Source organism: Hypanus sabinus, chromosome 3, assembly GCF_030144855.1.
Source record: "Hypanus sabinus isolate sHypSab1 chromosome 3, sHypSab1.hap1, whole genome shotgun sequence".
Taxonomy (NCBI): domain Eukaryota; kingdom Metazoa; phylum Chordata; class Chondrichthyes; order Myliobatiformes; family Dasyatidae; genus Hypanus; species Hypanus sabinus.
Window position 1 is genome coordinate 116,701,144 of NC_082708.1, and position 19,139 is coordinate 116,720,282.

At 39.9% G+C, this 19,139-nt stretch overlaps 1 protein-coding gene across 12 annotated transcripts in view; it reads left to right on the forward strand.

Moving 5' to 3' along the window:
• Positions 1 to 19,139, forward strand: part of znf827 (zinc finger protein 827) — an 89,155-nt gene that overhangs the window by 22,116 nt on the left and 47,900 nt on the right. For 11 of the 12 annotated variants that reach the window (XR_009511276.1, XR_009511275.1, XR_009511277.1 and 8 more), the window contains one exon: positions 11,855 to 12,070. Coding sequence is in view for 8 of the 12 variants with exons in the window: in XM_059964996.1 (XP_059820979.1) it covers positions 11,855 to 12,070 (216 nt within the window). In the remaining 4 variants the exon portion in view is untranslated. The remainder of the gene's footprint in view (positions 1 to 11,854; positions 12,071 to 19,139) is intronic. The other variant, XM_059964990.1, reaches the window with a different exon arrangement.

Here is a 19,139-nt window from a genome sequence, read left to right on the forward strand (position 1 = left end):
TCTCTGTATGCTGTAAACCAGACCATCTAGGGGTGAAATCTGAAACACTTCTTCACACAATGTAGTTCAAGTGTGAATTACTGGCCACTGATGACTGCATATGTTGAGTCGATTGAATTTATTTTTGCCTGAGACTAACGGCAACCTTTTATTATTTTAGTATATCAATGGGAACAATGGAAATAAACTATGCTGATGGTTTACTATTTCTTTAAAAAAAGTATTATTTTTTTCCCTTATAATCAAAGAGTTGAGGAATATGTTTTGGTGCTAATCTATAATGCAAATATTGGGGGAAGTATTTTACATTAGTAAAGTTCAAAATAATTCCCCTGATCAAATGAGTCTCATCTAAAAGTGGCTTAATTCACTTGGCTCTGAAAATGAAATATTGTCAAATCGTCTGAGTAAGTTTATGGTTCTTTGAGGCATTGCAAAGATTTATCAGGAGTTATTCCAGACCTGATAACCTATAATTCTGTTTTGAATTTGTGATTGGTCAGCACTGTAAAATGCTATTATCTGTTGAGTGAAGCAGCTAGATAAGATTTGAATCTTTATTATGTTACAAAAATGATCTATCCTGATTCCAAACTTTTAATGCTTTGTCAATTAATGTTCTGGAGTGTTCAGTATATTCTTTTGAGGTATATAAATTCCAGAATAGAGATTTGAATGGGTTATACAATATTTGACGATGTAGATTTATTTTATGATAAGTTTGCTGTGAATGTTATAACACCAGATTCAGGGAGAGTTATTACCCTACAACCATCAGGCTTCAGAACCATGTGGATAATTTCACTGACCTCAACTGAACTGATTTTACAACCTACAGACTCACTTTCAAAGACTCTTTTACAATTCATGTTCTCAGTTTTTTTTGTATTTGCAGTTTCTCTTTTGCACATTGATTGTTGTAGATTCTATTCAACTTCTTTATTTTTCCTGTAAATACCTGCAAGAAAATGAATCTCAAGGTAACATAGATACCTTAGTAACATATAGTAACACATACATACTTTGATAATAAATTTACTTTGAACTTTGATATAGTTTGCTAAATATGGAACAGCAACAGAATAGAGTAATAGAGCTATTAAGTGCATCATGGAACCAATCTTGAGATTATAATTTTAGTCACTCAGTTTTACAATAATATCTGAAAAGGGTGACGTAGTTAATAAGTTATTAAATTAATTTTGCTAATTGTGTACATGAATGTATTTACAACTGTGCTTTATGATGTATAACATAGATATTGGGACAGTAATTACATCATTCTGCAGTTTAGTTACGTGTTCCACAGTGTTATTGTGTGCAGAGTATGGTTTGTTTATACATATGTAAGACAACAGTTTGTGGTCAGAATAATTCTTCCACACCTTACAAAAGTAGAATCAGTTATTTCTCATCAGAGTATATTTTTCCGGTGTTAAACCTGCACTATATACATAGCATATGAAGTAGTATAATTGTTGATTCTATGTTTTGGAATGATCTGTCTTTTGTTTTCAGAATCAGATTCAGGTTTAAAGTCACCAGCATGTGGCAGCAGTACATTGCAATACCTAATAAAACTGTATTGATGATAACATAATTGCATATATATAAAAAGTTAAAGTAAAGCAAGTAGAAATAAGTAGTGCAAAAGTAATGAGGTAGTGTTCATGGGTTCAATGTCCATTCAGAAATCTTGTGGCAGAGGAGAAGAAGCTATTCCTGAATCATTGACTGTGTTCCTTCAGGCTTTTGTAACTCATTCCTGAAGGTAGCAATGAGAAAAGGGCATGTCCTGGTTGATGGGGGTCCTTAATGATGGGTGTTGCCTTTTTGAGGCATCGCTCCTTGAAGGTGATGCTGATGCTGGGGAGACTAGTGCCCATGATGGAGCTGACTGAGCTTACAATTTTCTGCAGCTTATTTAAATCACATGTAGTGTCCTCTTCACCCTCATACCAGACGATGATGCAGCCCGTTAGAATGCTTTCCACGGTACATCTGTAGAAATTTGCCAGTCTTTGGTAACATATCAAATAGACAATAGACAATAGGTGCAGAAGTAGACCATTCGGCCCTTCGAGCCTGCACCGCCATTTTGAGATCATGGCTGATCATCTACTATCAATACCCGGTTCCTGCCTTGTCCCCATATCCCTTGATTCTGCTATCCATAAGATACCTATCTAGCTCCTTCTTGAAAGCATCCAGAAAATTGGCCTCCACTACCTTCCGAGGCAGTGCATTCCAGACCCCCACAACTCTCTGGGAGAAGAAGTTTTTCCTTAACTCTGTCCTAAATGACCTACCCCTTATTCTCAAACCATGCCCTCTGGTACTGGACTTTCCCAGCATCTGGAACATATTTCCTGCCTCTATCTTATCCAATCCCTTAATAATCTTAAATGTTTCAATCAGATCCCCTCTCAATCTCCTTAATTCCAGCGTGTACAAGCCCAGTCTCTCTAACCTCTCTGCATAAGACAGTCCAGACATCCCAGGAATTAACAATTCGTGAACCTACGCTGCACTTCCTCTACAGCCAGGATGTCCTTCCTTAACCCTGGAGACCAAAACTGTACACAATACTCCAGGTGTGGTCTCACCAGGGCTCTGTACAAATGCAAGAGGATTTCCTTGCTCTTGTACTCAATTCCCTTTGTAATAAAGGCCAACATTCCATTAGCCTTCTTCACTGCCTTCTGCACTTGCTCATTCACCTTCAGTGACTGATGAACAAGGACTCCTAGATCTCTTTGTATTTCTCCCTTACCTAACTCTACACCGTTCAGATAATAATCTGCCTTCCTGCTCTTACTCCCAAAGTGGATAACCTCACACTTATTCACATTAAACGTCATCTGCCAAGTATCTGCCCACTCACCCAGCCTATCCAAGTCACCCTGAATTCTCCTAACATCCTCATCACGTCACACTGCCACCCAGCTGCTGATGTTATTCTCAATGCCTTCATCTGTCGTTGACGTAAATTGTAAACAGCTCTGGTCCCAATACCGAGCCCTGTGGCACCCCACTAGTCACCACCTGCTATTCCGAGAAACACCCATTCACCGCTACCCTTTGCTTTCTGTCTGCCAACCAGTTTTCTATCCATGTCAATGTCTTCCTTCCAATGCCCTGAGCTTTGATTTTACCCACCAATCTCCTATGTGGGACCTTATCAAATGCCTTCTGAAAATTGAGGTACACTACATCCACTGGATCTCACCCGTCTAACTTCCTGGTTACATTCTCGAAAAACTCCAATAGATTAGTCAAGAATGATTTACCCTTGGTAAATCCATGCTGGCTCAGCCCAATCCTATCACTGCTATCTAGATATGCCACTATTTCATCCTTAATAATGGACTCTAGCATCTTCCCCACCACCAATGTCAGGCTGACAGGTCGATAGTTCTCTGTTTTCTCCCTCCCTCCTTTCTTAAAAAGTGGGATAACATTAGCCATTCTCCAATCCTCAGGAACTGATCCTGAATCTAAGGAACATTGGAAAATGATTACCAATGCATCCGCAATTTCCAGGGCCACCTCCTTTAGTACCCTAGGATGCAGACCATCTGGACCTGGGGATTTGTCAGCCTTCAGTCCCATCAGTCTACTCATCACTGTTTCCTTCCTAATGTCAATCTGTTTCATTTCCTCTGTTACCTTATGTCCTTGGCCCATCCATACATCTGGGAGATTGCTTGTGTCTTCCTTAGTGAAGACAGATCTAAAGTACTCATTAAATTCTTCTGCCATTTCTCGGTTTCCCATAACCATTTCACCCAATTTATTCTTCAACATTGTTCTTAACTATCTTCTTTCTCTTCACATACCTAAAAAAGCTTTTGCTATCCTCCTTTATATTCCTGGCTAGCTTGCGTTCGTACCTCATTTTTTCTCCCCGTATTGCCTTTTTAGCTAAGTTCTGTTGTTCCTTTAAAAACTTCCCAATCATCTGTCCTCCCACTCACCTTAGCTCTGTCATACTTCCTTTTTTTTAATGCTATGCAATTTCTGATTTCCTTTGTCAACCACTGTGGCCCCTTTCCCCCCTTTGAATCCTTCCTTCTCTGGGGGATGAACTGATTTTGCACCTTGTGCATTATTCCCAAGAATACCTGCCATTGCTATTCCACTGTCTTTTCTGCGAGGATATCCGTCCAGTCAACTTTGGCCAGCTCCTCCCTCATGGCTCCATAGTTTCCCCTGTTTAACTGCAACACTGACACCTCCGAGCTGCCCTTATCCTTCTCAAATTGCAGATAAAAACTTATCATATTATGATCACTACCTCCTAATGGCTCCTTTACTGCAAGATTGTTTATCAAATCCTGTTCATTACATAACACTAAATCCAGAATAGTCTTGTCCCTGGTTGGCTCTCATACAAGCTGCTCCAAGAGTGCATCCCGTAGGCACTCTACAAACTCTCTATCCTGGGGTCCAGCACCAGCCTGATTCTCCCAGTTCACCTGCATGTTGAAATCCCCCATAACTACTGCAACATTACCTTTGCCACATGCCAATGTTAACTCCCTATTCAACCTGCACCCAATATCCATGCTACTGTTTGGTGGCCTGTAGACAACACCCATTTGGGTCCTTTTGCCCTTACTGTTCCTCAGTTCTATCCACACAGACTCTACTTCTCCTGACCCTATGTTCCCTCTTGCAAAGGACTGAATCTCCTCAAACTCCTCATAGAATATAGCCACTGTTGTGCCTTCCTTGTAACTGTCCAGGATAGATTCTCAGAGATGCTGAGACTCAGGAACTTGAAATTGCTTACTCTTTCTACCTCTGATTTCTCTGTGGACTGGTGTGTGTTTTCTCATCTTACCCTTTCTAGCTTCCACGATCAATTCTTTGGTCTTACTGACATTGAGTCCAATGTTATTGCTGTGACACCACTCAACCAGCTGATCTATCGTGCTCCTGCACGCCTTCTCGTCACCATCTGAAATTCTGCCAACAATAATTGTGTTGTCAGCAAATTTATAGATGGCATTTGAACTGTCATGAGTGTAGAGAGAGCAGAGCAGTGGACTATGCACTCAACCTTGAGGTGCGCCAGTGTTGATTATCGGCAAGGTGGAGGTATTATTTCTGATCCACACAGACTATGGTCTTCTGGTGAGTAAGTCAAGTATCCAGTTGCAGAGGGAGACACAGAGGCCCAGGTTTTGGAGATTTTTGATCAGACCTGTAGGAATTATTGTAACTGTTGAGCTGCAGTCGATAAACAGCCCCCTGACGTAGGTATTAGGATGGTCCAGGTGATCCAAGGCTATATCTGAACTAAGATAAAGTACTGTGCAAAAGTGTGTGTGTATGTACACACACACACACACACACACACACACACACCCCCCCCCCCCCCCCCCCTAGGGTGCCTAAAGCATTTGCACAGTGTTTTTGTAATTTTATGTATTGCACTGAACTGCTGCCTTGGTGCAAAAGTAACACTGAATATAGTGCTTGGTGACAAATTTTATTTCTTGTTGGCTCTGAAATTGATTCAGACAGGAGGCAGTTGATTTTGCCTTGGAAAGGGAGACATGAAAGGTTTTGTCTTGCAGAAGCTTTGCTAGGTATTGGATTATAGATAATTTAATGACTATGAAGAACTATAGTCTGGTAAGGCAAGGCAGTAATTTCCTAGTTGCCATCTAGGTTGGTCATTGATTTATATAAAAAAAGGAAAGTCAAACAAAGAGAGTAGTAAACTATTGAACCCTGTTTTGTCATTCCGTGAGATCATGACAGTTCTCAAATTCATCTAGTTGCTTTGGAAACACATTTACTTGATTTTAGAAAGGCAAGGATACCAACCTCATAATTTCAAAATAACGCATGAGTTATCATGTACTGTTTTCTGTAGTAGAGAAGTCCACTCTACCAGCAACCTTTGAAATACTTCCTAACCCTTCTCCTGAAATGCTGGACTCTGACTTTTAATTCTTTCTCTCTTTGTTTAATATTCCATGTCTATAGAGTTTCTGTAGCTCTTCAAAATCTTTAGGATCTTAGTCAAATTTTCCTTTATAAATTAGTAACACCTTATCTCTGAATCAAAAAATTACAGATTCAAGTTCCCCTCCTGAAACAAAACTTCAGTTCCACTAGCCATTCCCTGTTGTACTAATTCCACTTCTCAGGACTATGCCATGTGTTTCAAGTACTCATCTAAATACTACTTAAATACTGTGAGAGTAACTGCCTACATCTTATCCACACTCAATACATTCCAGGTTTCAACCAGCCATTCTCTGATTGAAAACAATTCTTCCTTAAATTCCCCTGATTTGTTACCCCTTATCCAAAACCTTATATATTCTCGTTACAAATGTCTGCTGTGTGGTAAAGTTTCTCACTATCTGCCCTATCTATGCCCTTAATACTTTTGTACACCAGCTCGGTCCCCCTTCAGCCTTCCAAAGCAAGGCTCAGCCTATCTAATCTTTCTTTGTAGGTGAATGCTCCGATTGTAAATCAGGGCTTTAAACTGAACAGGAGGGTATGAAAAAGCAGAGGCAGTGAGTCGTGAGGGGGAAAATTGACAGGCGAAGTTTGACAAGCCATGGCAGAAAATGTGAGAACTACAACAAATTCAAAGTTAAAAAACTGTTTTCTTAAAAAAACCTTCAAAACTTAAGCAGCATTTATTGGAATGTGTGTAACATTTTCAATAAGATAGGTAAATTGATAGGTACATATGAACATGATGTAATAGACATTACAGAGATTTGGTTGCAAGGTAACCAGGGCTGGGTGATCAGTGTTTGTTTTGAAAGAGCAGGCCAAAAGGGAAAGGAGACAGAGGGCTGGCATTGTTACTGAGCGATGTTTTCAGAGCAATGTGAGTAGTGTATAGAGGCATTTGATAGTAATGTGGGATCAGTGTGGCTTTAAAGCATAATTAGCAGAGGTGGCAGTGAGCTTTTGCACCTCCAAAGTGTAATGTTTCTATAGAATGAAGCATAAATGGAGTGTGATTGAAAGGAATTTCAATTGTTTTGGACACATTTAAACTATAGATTGATTGGATGAATCAAATCAGCAAGAATATTGTAGAAGAATTCATAGAGTGCATCAGGGTTTGCTTCTTTGTGCAGTCTGTTACAGAATCTACTAAAGAACAAATGATTTTACATTTGGTCGTGTATAATGAGGTAGGATTAATAAAGGATTTTGTGACTAAAGGTTCACTAGGTGGCAACATCATAATATGGAGCTGCAGACAGTGTAAAGGGCTATCAAAGGATACAGGATATATATCAGTTATAGATATAGCCAGAGAAATACTAGTTGGAGTTAAATCAAAGCAAGAGCGAGGTATTTCACATTTGTAGGTCAGACGTAAAGGGAACATATGTAATTAATGGTAGGGACCTCGATAGCAATGAAGCACAGAGGGATCTTGAGGTTTATATCCATAGCTCCCTAACAGTGGCCATGTACATAGACAAGATGTTATTAAAGAAGCCTTATGTTATGCTTGCCTTCATTTCAACTATATAAAACTTCAGTTAGGTTGCACAAGGAGAATTGGGTACAATTCTGGTTGCCCCATTACAAGAAGGATGTAGAGGCTTTGGAAAGGGTACAGAAGAGTTTACCAGCATTCTGCCTTGTTTGGAGGGTAGGTGCTGTGAGGAGAAGTTGAACAAACTTGGGGTGTTTTCCCTAGAGTGGCAGAGCTGAGTGGAGGACTGATAGACTTTTATAACCTTTTGAGAGGTGTAGATGGGGTAAACAGACTCTTTTCCTCAGGGTAGAAGTGACAAGTACTGGAGGGCATGTATTTAACGTGAAAAGGAGAAAGTTTAAGGGAAAGGTGCAGGACACTTTTCTTAAACAGAGATTAGTAGGCGCCTGGAACAGGCTGCCAGGAGTAGTGGTAGAAGCAGGTGCGATAATAGTATTTAAAAGGCTGCTAGATAGGCACATGAGTAAGCAAGGAATGGAGGGGTAAGGATCAAGTAAAGACAGAAAGGATTTGGAGCTGGAGTTCCCAATCTGGGGCCCACTGACCTTTTCGTAATAGGAATAAATAGGTTGGGAACTCCTTATTTAGAGTAATTCAACATAAACTTCATGGCTGAAGGGCTTGTTCTATATGATAGAATTCCAGATGTAGTCAGGGGATGGACACCATAGAACCATTGTTTTCAGCTTGAATAAGGGCAATTATAATGAGATGGAGTTGTCTAAGCTCAGAGATGGGTTAGTAGATGAACAATGGCACATATTCAAACAACATTCATAGTTTCCAATAGGAGTTAATTCCAATTAAAAAGAGAGATTTGGTGAGAAAAGGGCACGACCTGTGATTAACAATCGAGGTCATGGGAGTTATTATAATAAAATGAAAGGTATGTGGTAACAAGGACTGGTCATATGCCAGGCAACTGGGAAGTTTTTAGGATCTAGAGAAAAAAATAATTTTAAAAAGAAACTTCTATGTAATATCAAAACGAATGGTATGTTCTGTGGATAAATGTTGGAAATGAAATGTAGGTCCACTTGAGAATGGGGCCAGAGCATTAACAACGGAAAGAAAGAAATGGTAGATACATTAGATCGATTTTTGCTTCTGTTTTGTCATGGAGAACATTCCAAATACCTCTAAGAAAGCACAGACACGAGATTCTGCAGATGCTGGAAACCTTGAACAACCCACACGAAATGCTGAGTTCTTTCAGTATTTTGTCTATGTTGCTCTCTAAGAAAACAGATGGGCAATTTTAAGTAACATGGAGGATCTTGTGATTAGGATTTGTAGAAGGTAAGCTAACAACGCTACAGGTGGATAAGTTGTTGGCACCCAATAGCCTTCCCCAAATAATTTAAAAGAAGTAGTGGACCCAACAGATGAAATTTTTCAAAACTTGCTAAGTTTCAGGAGTGTTCCAGAAGACTGGAAAATGGACAATGTGGTTGTCTCATTGAAAAGGAGCAACTCAGAATATTCATTTCAGATAACATTTAGTGATGGCAAAATGCTTGAATCAGTCATCACTGGAGGAAATAAGCAAATGTTTAGGTATGTTGAATATAATCAACACAAAAGGTGAATAGTATTTGACAAACATACACAATTATTTTGAGGATGTAAGAGGAGGAATTGATAGAGGGGAACTTAAGTGTGTAATGTATTTGCAATTCCAAAAACCATTTAATAATATGGCACACAAGAGTTTACATAAATTAAGAGCCCAGGGTATTTAAAGAATAGTTTTAACATGGATTGAAAACTGCCTGTTGCATAGAAAAGAGATCTGGAATAAGTAGGTCTTTTTCAATCTGGAAGAATATAACTAGTGGAGTACTACAGGAATCGGTTCTTGGCTCTGTTGTTCATTATCTACATTAATGATCTGGAGGAGGAAATGAAATGTAATGTTTCCAGGTTTGCTGATGATTTGGAAATGGATGGAAGGAGGTACTGTGCTGAGGGCTTTGTGATGTTTGCAACAACGTACAGAGTGACTGGGTGAATGCCTGGCTAATAAAGTTTAACGTAGGGAAATCTGAAGTCTTGCTTGCTGGGAAGAATCAATAGGTAATTATCTAAATAGAGACTAATTAAATATTCAGGGAATCTATTAAATGATCTAATGCATGAATTTACTGAAAGTTAGATGGTAGGTCTAGTAAATAGTTAAGAAGGCAAAATGGCATTTATGCCTTGATTGCTAAGGGGCTGTTGTTGAGGAACGGTGAGTTTGTGTTATAGTTGTACAGGGTATGGTGGATCCCACATCTAGAATACTATATACAGTTTGGCCTCTTACTTTAATAAGGATATAGTAGCATTAGAGGTGGTCCAAAGGAGATTCTCATCTGAGGAATTATCTTTGTGAAAGTTGTCCTGATGTGAGAGGCTGATACTTTTGGGTTTATGTTCATTCAAGTTCACAAGAATAAGAGATGAGCTTATATGATGTAACATCCTAAGAGGTATATACTGAGATGTTTTAATGAATGGGAAAGTCAAAAAAAAGGGTCACAATTTCAAAATAAGGTGAATTGAAAGGATATCTGAAATAGTCTGTCTCAGTGGGTGGTGGAGGCCAGATCATTTAAGGTGGAGTTGGATAAATATATGAAAGTAAGGGTAATGGAAATTGGTGCAGGATTGAAGCTAGCTTAGATCAGCCACTGTATTGAATGACAGGGCAGGTCACAATGACATGGTAGTTTAATCCTCCTATTTTATTGTGTTCTAATTGGAAAATTACTAGGATAACTTTCTAAAAATTAGTTGTGACTTTAGGAGTGAAGTTAGGAAATACTTCATGCATATAGTTGTAGAAGTTTTAATTAATGCTGGATTGATTATTAAATTCCAATCTGTTTTGATAATACCTTTCATTAACCAGTAATCAATAGACAATGAGGTAAAAGTAGATATATTGATCTGGGTCAGAGGTCAGACCATCTTCACAATTTGCTGATTTAGAAACAGAAAAACTACAGCACAATACAGGCCCTTTGGCCCACAACGCTGTGCCAAACGTGTACCTACTTTAGAAATTACCTAGGGTTACCCATAGCCCTCTATTTTTCCAGGCTTTGTATACCTATCCAGGGGTCTCTTAAAAGATTCTGTTGTATCTGCCTCCACCACCGTTGCCAGCAGCCCATTCCATGCACTCACCACTCTCTGCATAAAAAACCTTACCCCTGACAACTCCTCTGTACCTACTTCAAAGCACCTTAAAACTGTGCCCTCTCATGCTAGCCATTTCAGCCTATGACTATCCACATGATCAATGCCTCTCATCTATCAGGTCACCTCTCATTTACTACCTCAGTACAATTTCTTATCCAATCGACATGTTTTAGGTACTCAGTGATTGTGCATCTTCAGGTCTCAAGAGTAGAGAATTCCAAAGTTCACACCAAGAAGTCAATCCAAATGTTGTTCTTATAGTCTGACATTATTATTCTTGAGTTCGTGACTGTCAGAAAATGGCTACAATGAAAGCATTTTGATCTGCTGAGCAATGTCTTTTTTTCATATTCCCAATATCTGCATATTTTGATTTTGAGGAACTTATTCTCCTTTGTATAATTAAAATGTTTCTGAGAATTATGAGGATTTGCCTTGATTTCTGATATGCACGCTGATAGACAAATCTGTAAACCAACTGTGGGATCTGGTAATTTTTCTGATCCGCAGGTTCTTTTAGGAGTCCAAGAATGAGTGAAAACTTGTTGCTTCATGATTGTTTATTTTAAAGTTTAAACAAAGGAACAGATACAGAGCACATGAACTAAGACAAAGGCATAAGACAAGATCAAAGATGGCAATTTTTGCAGAGCCTGACACTTATATACACAGTTAAGACAAATTCCTGAGATAAGGAAGGACCAATTAAAAGCTACACAGTCATGATGTGTGTCATGTGCTAACACTTAGCCAATGGAAAGGTGACAAACTGTTATGTAACTGCTATACTGCTGTACCACCAGTTGGTGGGGACAAATACCACATTGTGAAAAATTTGAGTTAAAAATATAAAATGTGTTAGTAAAATATACAATTTTAGTCTTGTATTAATTCATCTAATACCTTATTAAAAGCAGCTGACACCAATACAAATTTTCTTTGTTTATACATGGGGAAAAAAGCAACAGTTATTTTTAGTGTAAGTATTTAAGGGTGTCTGATGCCAAAGGAACCATTGGGAAACTGTTTTCATATGCAACAAGAGTAATGTTCATAATAGGATAGCTAACAGAGTGGTTAGTGAAATAGTAAATGCTCTGCATGTATAAAGCAGAGTTATGGTCCATATACAGTGTTGTTCTAATGTGTTTTATTCTTTTAAAATTGTAGCTGCAAACCAAAAGGGGCCCTTGATTCCAAAGATTAAAGTGAAAGATGAGCCTAAGGAGAGGACAACACCTGATCCTATTCAGTCACCACGATCAGGTAATTTTATTGGGAATGAGATCCCGGCGAAGATTTTATCCGAAGTTCCTCCTGCTTCAGAGCTGTTCAACCAGGACATGTCTTGTAAGGTGGCATCAGAACTCCTGTTTAAACTATCAGGTACTTGTCCATTAACTTGGATTGCAACTGTGTAACTGCTCAATTTATTTTTCTAATACGAGCAAAATGTTTAGTTTGTTTTAAACAAATTAGTTTGGTATGTTATGAAAAATTGCTTTTTAAGATTGGAGCTAAAATCTACTACTGTAGCAAAGGGTGTGTAACTTTGAGCTCCTGGTTAAGTCATACTGTGAAGCATTTTCAGCTTCCAGTAGTCCATCAATGTGCTTGGATGCAGCGATCTCTCTGAGGTAAACCAAAGGTGTTACTGTCTTTTTAAAACGTCTTTATTTTTACGATTGCAAAACTGCTGGACATTAAGAACTTAAAGTACTGCAGATCTACCCCATCAGTGAGTTGCTTGTTAGTGGAGGAGCTGCCCTTGGTGTGGACCGTGTTGCTGCCTGCTACAGAAAGGTGTCAGAGTGGGTGCATGAAGGCAGTATGCAAGTCATCATCTTCGACATTTTTCTTGTGATTGCAAGACCCTGTTGGACATTGGTAATGTAGAATATTTAGCTGATCAGTAGTGTAGTGGCCACATCTCCATGATCTCCATCAAAACAGCTGCACCACAAGGTTGTGTGCTTAGCTCCCTGCTCTACTCACCTTACACTTGTGAGTATATGCCTCAACACAGTTCCAATAGCATACTTAAGTTTGCTGATGGACACCATTGTCATAGGCCAAATCAAAGCTGGTGAAGAACTGGCATTTAGGAGGGAAGATTGACGATCTGGCTGAGTGATGCCATAACAACAACCTCATGCTCAATGCCATCAAGACTAAATGGCTGATTATAGACTTCAGGAGGAGGAAACCAGAGATCCATGAGGCAGTCCTCGTCGGAAGAATGGAGTTGGCGAGGGTCAGCAACTTAAAATTACTACATGTTATTATTTGGGAAGACCTTTGCTGGACCCAGCACATAAATGCAATTACAAAGAAAGCACAGCAGCGCCTCTATTTAGAAGTTTATGAAGATTCAGCTTGACAAATTTCTATGAATGTGTATTGAGTGTATATTGACTGACGGGTATGGAAACTCCAGTGCCATTGAACAGGAAATACACCAAAAGGTACTGGATAAGACCCAGTCCATCACGAATAAAGCCCTCCCCACCACTGAGTACATCTACACAAAGTGGCATTGCAGGAAAGCAGCATCTATCAACAGGAACCCCACCAACTAGGACGTGCTCTCTTCTTGCTGCTGCCATCAGAGAGAAAGTACAGGAGTCTCAGGACTCTCAGGAGCAGGTTCAGGAACAGTTACTGCTACTCAGCCAGCGTCTCTTGAACCAAAAGGAGATAACTTTGCTTGCTCCATCTTTGAAATGTTCCCACAAGTTAGTACAGGTGGCCCCGATTTTTTTTCAAACGTTCACTTTATGACAGCTCACTGTTACGAAAGACCTACATTGGTACCAGTTTTCACTAACCAAAGAGAATTTTCACTTTTATGACAAAAAGATGCCCTCTTTATATGTGTGTTTACCCGAGAAAGACTACCATGACCGTGAAGCCTTGTGTGGGCAGTTGTGTGCGCACGCATGTGCGTACATATGCATGTACGTGCCGATTTTTTTTTCCTCTAAATCGATTTTGGCTTACTGCCTTCCCGATTTTGATAAGTAAAACTACACTGTACATACAATATTTCTGCTTTATATAGGCTGTATATTTATCCATATCATTCCTGCTTTTACTGTATATTAGTGTTATTTTAGGTTTTATGTGTAATTTGGTATGATTTGGTAGGTTATTTTTTTGGGTCTGGAAACGCTCAAAAATTTTCCCATGTCAATTAATGGTAATTGCTTCTTCGTTTTACGACATTTCGGCTTACAAACGGTCTCATAGGAACGCTCTACCTTCGGATAGCGGGGGAAACTTGTACTCACTTTCAAGGACTCTTCATCTCATGTTCTCAATGTTTATTGCTTATTTATTATTATTGTTTATTTGTATTTACATATTGGTTGAACAAAAGACAAGTAGTCTTTCATTGATTCTGTTATGGTTATTATTCTATTATGGATTTATTGAATATGCCTGCAAGAAAATGAATCTCAGGGTTGTATCTGGTGATGTTATATGTACTTTGATAAAAATTTATTGATAATCAATTAACTTTGAACTTAGCAGAAAGGGAGTGCGGAGTGTTTTTAATGGGATATGTAGAAGCAAGTGTGATGAAGAATAATTTCCCTGCTTGTTTTCTTCCCTCAAGTTAACTGGTCGAAATCTGCATTGTCTCTATTTTACAATCATATTGTGTTAAATGAAAGTCGAGTCATGAAAATGGACCCATTGGCCCATCGAATCTGCACCGATCTCCCATTTTACAGTCAACCTACATTCGTTTCAACTATTATTCTCACCATGTTTTCTTTGATTCACTGGGGGTTTTACCACTTCCCTACACACTAGGGAATATTTACAGTGCCCAGTTTACCTGTCAAGCTGCATTTTTTTGGGATGTAGGAGGAAAATGGATCATTTGGAGGAAACCCATAAGGGAGAATGTTTTGCATTTAATACAAGAACAATTCTTTTAATGCCTGTTATGAGATATGACAGTCCAGCTTGCTTGTTAAAATGATCCTGCTAATTTATTACTACTATGACTGATTATATTTGACAGGAAAATTATTGTGAGAGCATATAGCAATCATAAGTCTTAAGAAACTACCACCAATTAGCCACTATTTCACATTTGACTAATAGTCTTGTGGAAGATTTATCATCTCCTTGTACAATAGAGTTCTTCACTACCACCTGCTGACAGAGCCTGCTCCATTTGGATAAGCAGGACAGCACTGTGAGGGTCATGTGTTTTGATTTCTCAAGTGCCTTCAATGCCATACAGCCCTCAATGCTAGGGGAAAAGCTCCATTCAATGCAGGTTTACATTTCCATTGTATCCTGGATAATGGACTATCTGACTGGCAGATCACAGTTTGTGCGGCTTTGGAGCTGTATGTCAGATACGGCTATAAGCAACACTGGGGCCCCACAGGGAACTGTATTGGCTCCTTTCCTGTTTACCTTGAATAGCTCAGACTTTAGGTACAACACTGAGTCATGTCATCTGCAGAAGTTCTCTGATGAGTCCCCAATAGTTTGGTGTATAAGGGAGGACAGGAGGATGAATACAGGACTCTGGTGGAGGGAACATAGAAACCTAGAAAACCTACAGCGCAATACAGGCCCTTCAGCCCACAGAGTTGTGCCGAACATGTACCTACCTTAGAAATTACTAGGCTTAACTATAGCCCTCTAATTTACTAAGCTCCATGTACCTATCTAAAAGCCCCTTAAAAGACCCTATCGTATCCGCCTCTACCACCATTGCCGGCAGCTCATTCCACGCATTCACCACTCTCTGAGTTAAAAAACTTAACCCTGACATCTTCTCTGTACCTACTCCCCAGCACCTTAAACCTGTGTCCAGTTGTGGCAACCATTTCAGCCCTGGGAAAAAGCCTCTGACTATCCACATGATCAAAGCCCTTCATCATCTCGCATACCTATATCAGGTCACCTCTTATCCTCCTTTGCTCCAAGGAGAAATGGCCAAGTTCACTCAACCTATTCTCGTAAGGCATGCTCCCCAATCCAGGCAACATCTGATAAATCTCCTCTGCACTCTCTCTATGTTTCTTCCTTCCTTCCTTCCTGTAATGAGGCGACCAGAACTGAGCACAGTACTCCCAAGTGGGGTGTGACCAGGGTCCCATATAGCTGCAATATTACCTCTTGGCTCCTAAATTCAATTTCACGATTGATGAAGGCCAATGCACCATACGCCTTCTTAACCACACAGTCAGCCGGTGCAGCTGCTTTGAGTGTCCTGTGGGCTCGGACCCCAAGATCCCTCTGATCTTCCACACTGCCAAGAGTCTTACCATTAATACCGTAGATTCCGGTCTACAGAGCGCACCTGATTAAAAGCCGCACGCTCTAATTTTAGAAAGAAAATCAATTTTGTACTTGTACAGGCCGCACCGGATTTTAAGCCGCAGGTGTCCCACGTTGTAATATGAGATATTTACACAGAAAGATATTACATGTGAGGATTTTTTAACTTTTAATTAAATCCGTATGGTAACATAAACAAATACATATTGCAAATGCTTTTTTTTGAACAGTGCCTGTAACACAGCTACTTTTAAATATACATACGTATCGATAACACACAAATTACGTTGCGTATACTTTTTTACTGAACAGTGCACGAACAACATTCCAATATCTCCTAACGACTGGTAAAAAAAATATATATACTGCAGCCTACCAGGAAAAGTTATTGATCGCCTTCTTCATCTTCCTCCTGCGCACTAAAACCATCAAAGTCCTTCAGTGTCCGAATTGAACAACCTCAGGATCTCGTCACTCACTTCAGTCTGTTCGTTGTCACTCTCAATTGAGCGCACGTGGTCCTCTTCATCACGCAGCAGTCCAGCCTTTCGAAACCCGTTGGTGATGGTGGATGTTGTGACACTGCTCCACGCATTTAGGATCCACTGGCAGACTTGAGTTAAAGATGCTCTTCGCATGCGTCCTGATTTGGTAAAGGATTTCTCGCCGCTCATCATCCAAGCCTCCCACTCAACGCGCAGCGCCACTTTAAATGCCCGGTTCACGCTGATGTCCAGTGGCTGCAAATACTTCGTGGTGCCCCCAGGAATCACAGCTGGAATTGAGTTTGTACTCTTGATGGCAGCTTTCACTGAACTTACATTGTCAGCCGCTTAAAAATCACCATCTGTGGAAGCTTTAGTCCGGATGCTGTGCAGCTCAGAACACAAGTAAAATGCGTTCTCTCATGGCCACTTGTTTTCAGTGTGATGGACGAGTCACCTTTTTTATTAACAGTCCGAGTGAGAGGCAGGTCAAACGTCAAAGGTACTTCATCCATATTTATGATATCATCTGGCCCGATGGAATTCTCTGCTATCTTTGTTTGAGTGAATGTGCAGAAGTTAGCAAGTTTTTCCTCGTGGTCGGAAGGGAGCTGCTGACACAGAGTTGTGCGTACCCTGACAGACAGGCCTTTTCGTCTCATAAATCTAAAACACCACGATGGCCCACCTCTAAAATCTTCGATTTTCATTTTGGTGGCGATTGCTTTAGCCTTCAGTCTGATCTGCATGGTGGAAACACCGCGGCCGCCTGCTCTCTGTGTTAACCCAGTCTTCAAGAAAGTTTTCAAGTTCGGGCCATCTGCTATGATTACCTCTGAAAGCTTTTGTCGTCTTTTTGCATTGACTCAGTTCTTCACGCTGGTGTCTCCACCGTCTCACCATCGATTCATTTATGCCAAGATTATGTGCAGCAGCTCGATTTCCTTCTTCAACCGCCAGATTGATCGCCTTTAACTTAAAAGCTGCATCATATGCTTTTCTTCGAGTGTTTTCCATGTTGATGAGGGTGAGTACAAATGACTGATTTACAATAATTTAATTGTGAAAGTATCGTACAATTATCGTACAATTTCATTGGAGCTCTGTGAATTACTCATCAATTTTATTGGTCTACTGTTACGAGGCAAAATGTTTTTGGCGGCATGAAAAAAAAACATGCATTAGCCGCACCGTAGTATAGGCCGCAGTGTTGCCACAGTGTTCAAAGCGTGGGAAAAAAGTAGCGGCTTATAGTCTGGAATTTACGGTACTATATTCTGCCGTCATAGGACTTTGTCAAATGGTGCAAGCTGAATCATCAGCAGCTCAATATTAGTAAGACAAAGGAGATGGTGATGGACTTTAGGAAGACTAAGCCTGCATAGCTCCCTATTACTATTGTTGATGAGGATGTGGATGTGATGAGGACTTACAAGTATCTGGGGGGTGCACCTGGATGACAGACTTGAGTGACCACCAACACAGAAGCTGTGTACAAGAAGGGCCAGAGTCATCTCTCCTTCCTGTGGAGACTGAGGTCCTTAGGAGTGTGCAGGCCTCTCCTTCACATGTTCTGCCAGTCTGTTGTCGCCAGTACAATCTTCTGTGCAGTGGTGTGCTGAGGCAATGGCATTAACATGGGTGATGCCATCAGACTCAATAAACTGCTAAGAAAGGCTGGCTCTGTTATAGGAGTCAAACACTATAGGATACACTGAAGGCTCTGGTAGAACAAACAACTCTACAAAAAATCCTGAATTCTGGACAGTGTTTCTCACCATCTGCATGCCACCTTGGCTGAACAGAGAAGCACTTTTAGTATAGACTAAGACAACTGTGCTGCTCCAAAGAGCGCTAGGTGAGGTCATTCTTACCCTCGGCCATTAGACTGTATAATAGAGTCAATCTATAGCTGGGGAAGTGCTGTCCCCCTCCTGTTAGACTGTTTGTAGTAACTTATTTTTTATTCTTTCTATTTCTCTTCTAATATTTGTATTTCTGCACACGTAATGCTACTGTGACATTGTAATTTCCTTTGGGATTAATAAAGTATCTATTAATAAATATTAATACCCCATACTATGACCCACCATGTTAGTTAATATTCAGAAGTATTCAGAACTGGAATAAATGTTATTTTGTTTCAGAAAATTGTTTAGTTTTGCCTCCAGATTTGTGTTTTTACTGAAAATTGAATGGGAAATCCCAACTGATCGACAGCTGTGCAAAATAATACTCACTGACAGCTTGCCAAATGATTTTTATTTTTCTTGCCTTTACCTACCTCCACCTCCAGGAGATAATGCACAAGTGTTCTTTCTAATCTCACTCAGGATCTGTGATTTGCTGACTGAGCCATATTTATTTTGGATTCCTCATTCATTTGCAGATAGTGGGGGTGGCCATTATACTTTTAGGACTGTTGCTGTTCATATCAGCTATTTGACGTAACTGGGCAATTAAGAGTGAGATGGAATGATATGGAAGACAGACTGGACCAGGCTTGCAGCACTCTTTCCCTCAGGATATTAATGAACCAGTTGGATTATTTCCAAGCTTTTTTAAACTCAAACACTTTCTGGATTTAGTCATGTAACCAAATCATTAAGAAATCACTATGCAGTCCTCTTGTTGCAGTTGATAACTAAGCAGAGTGGCAA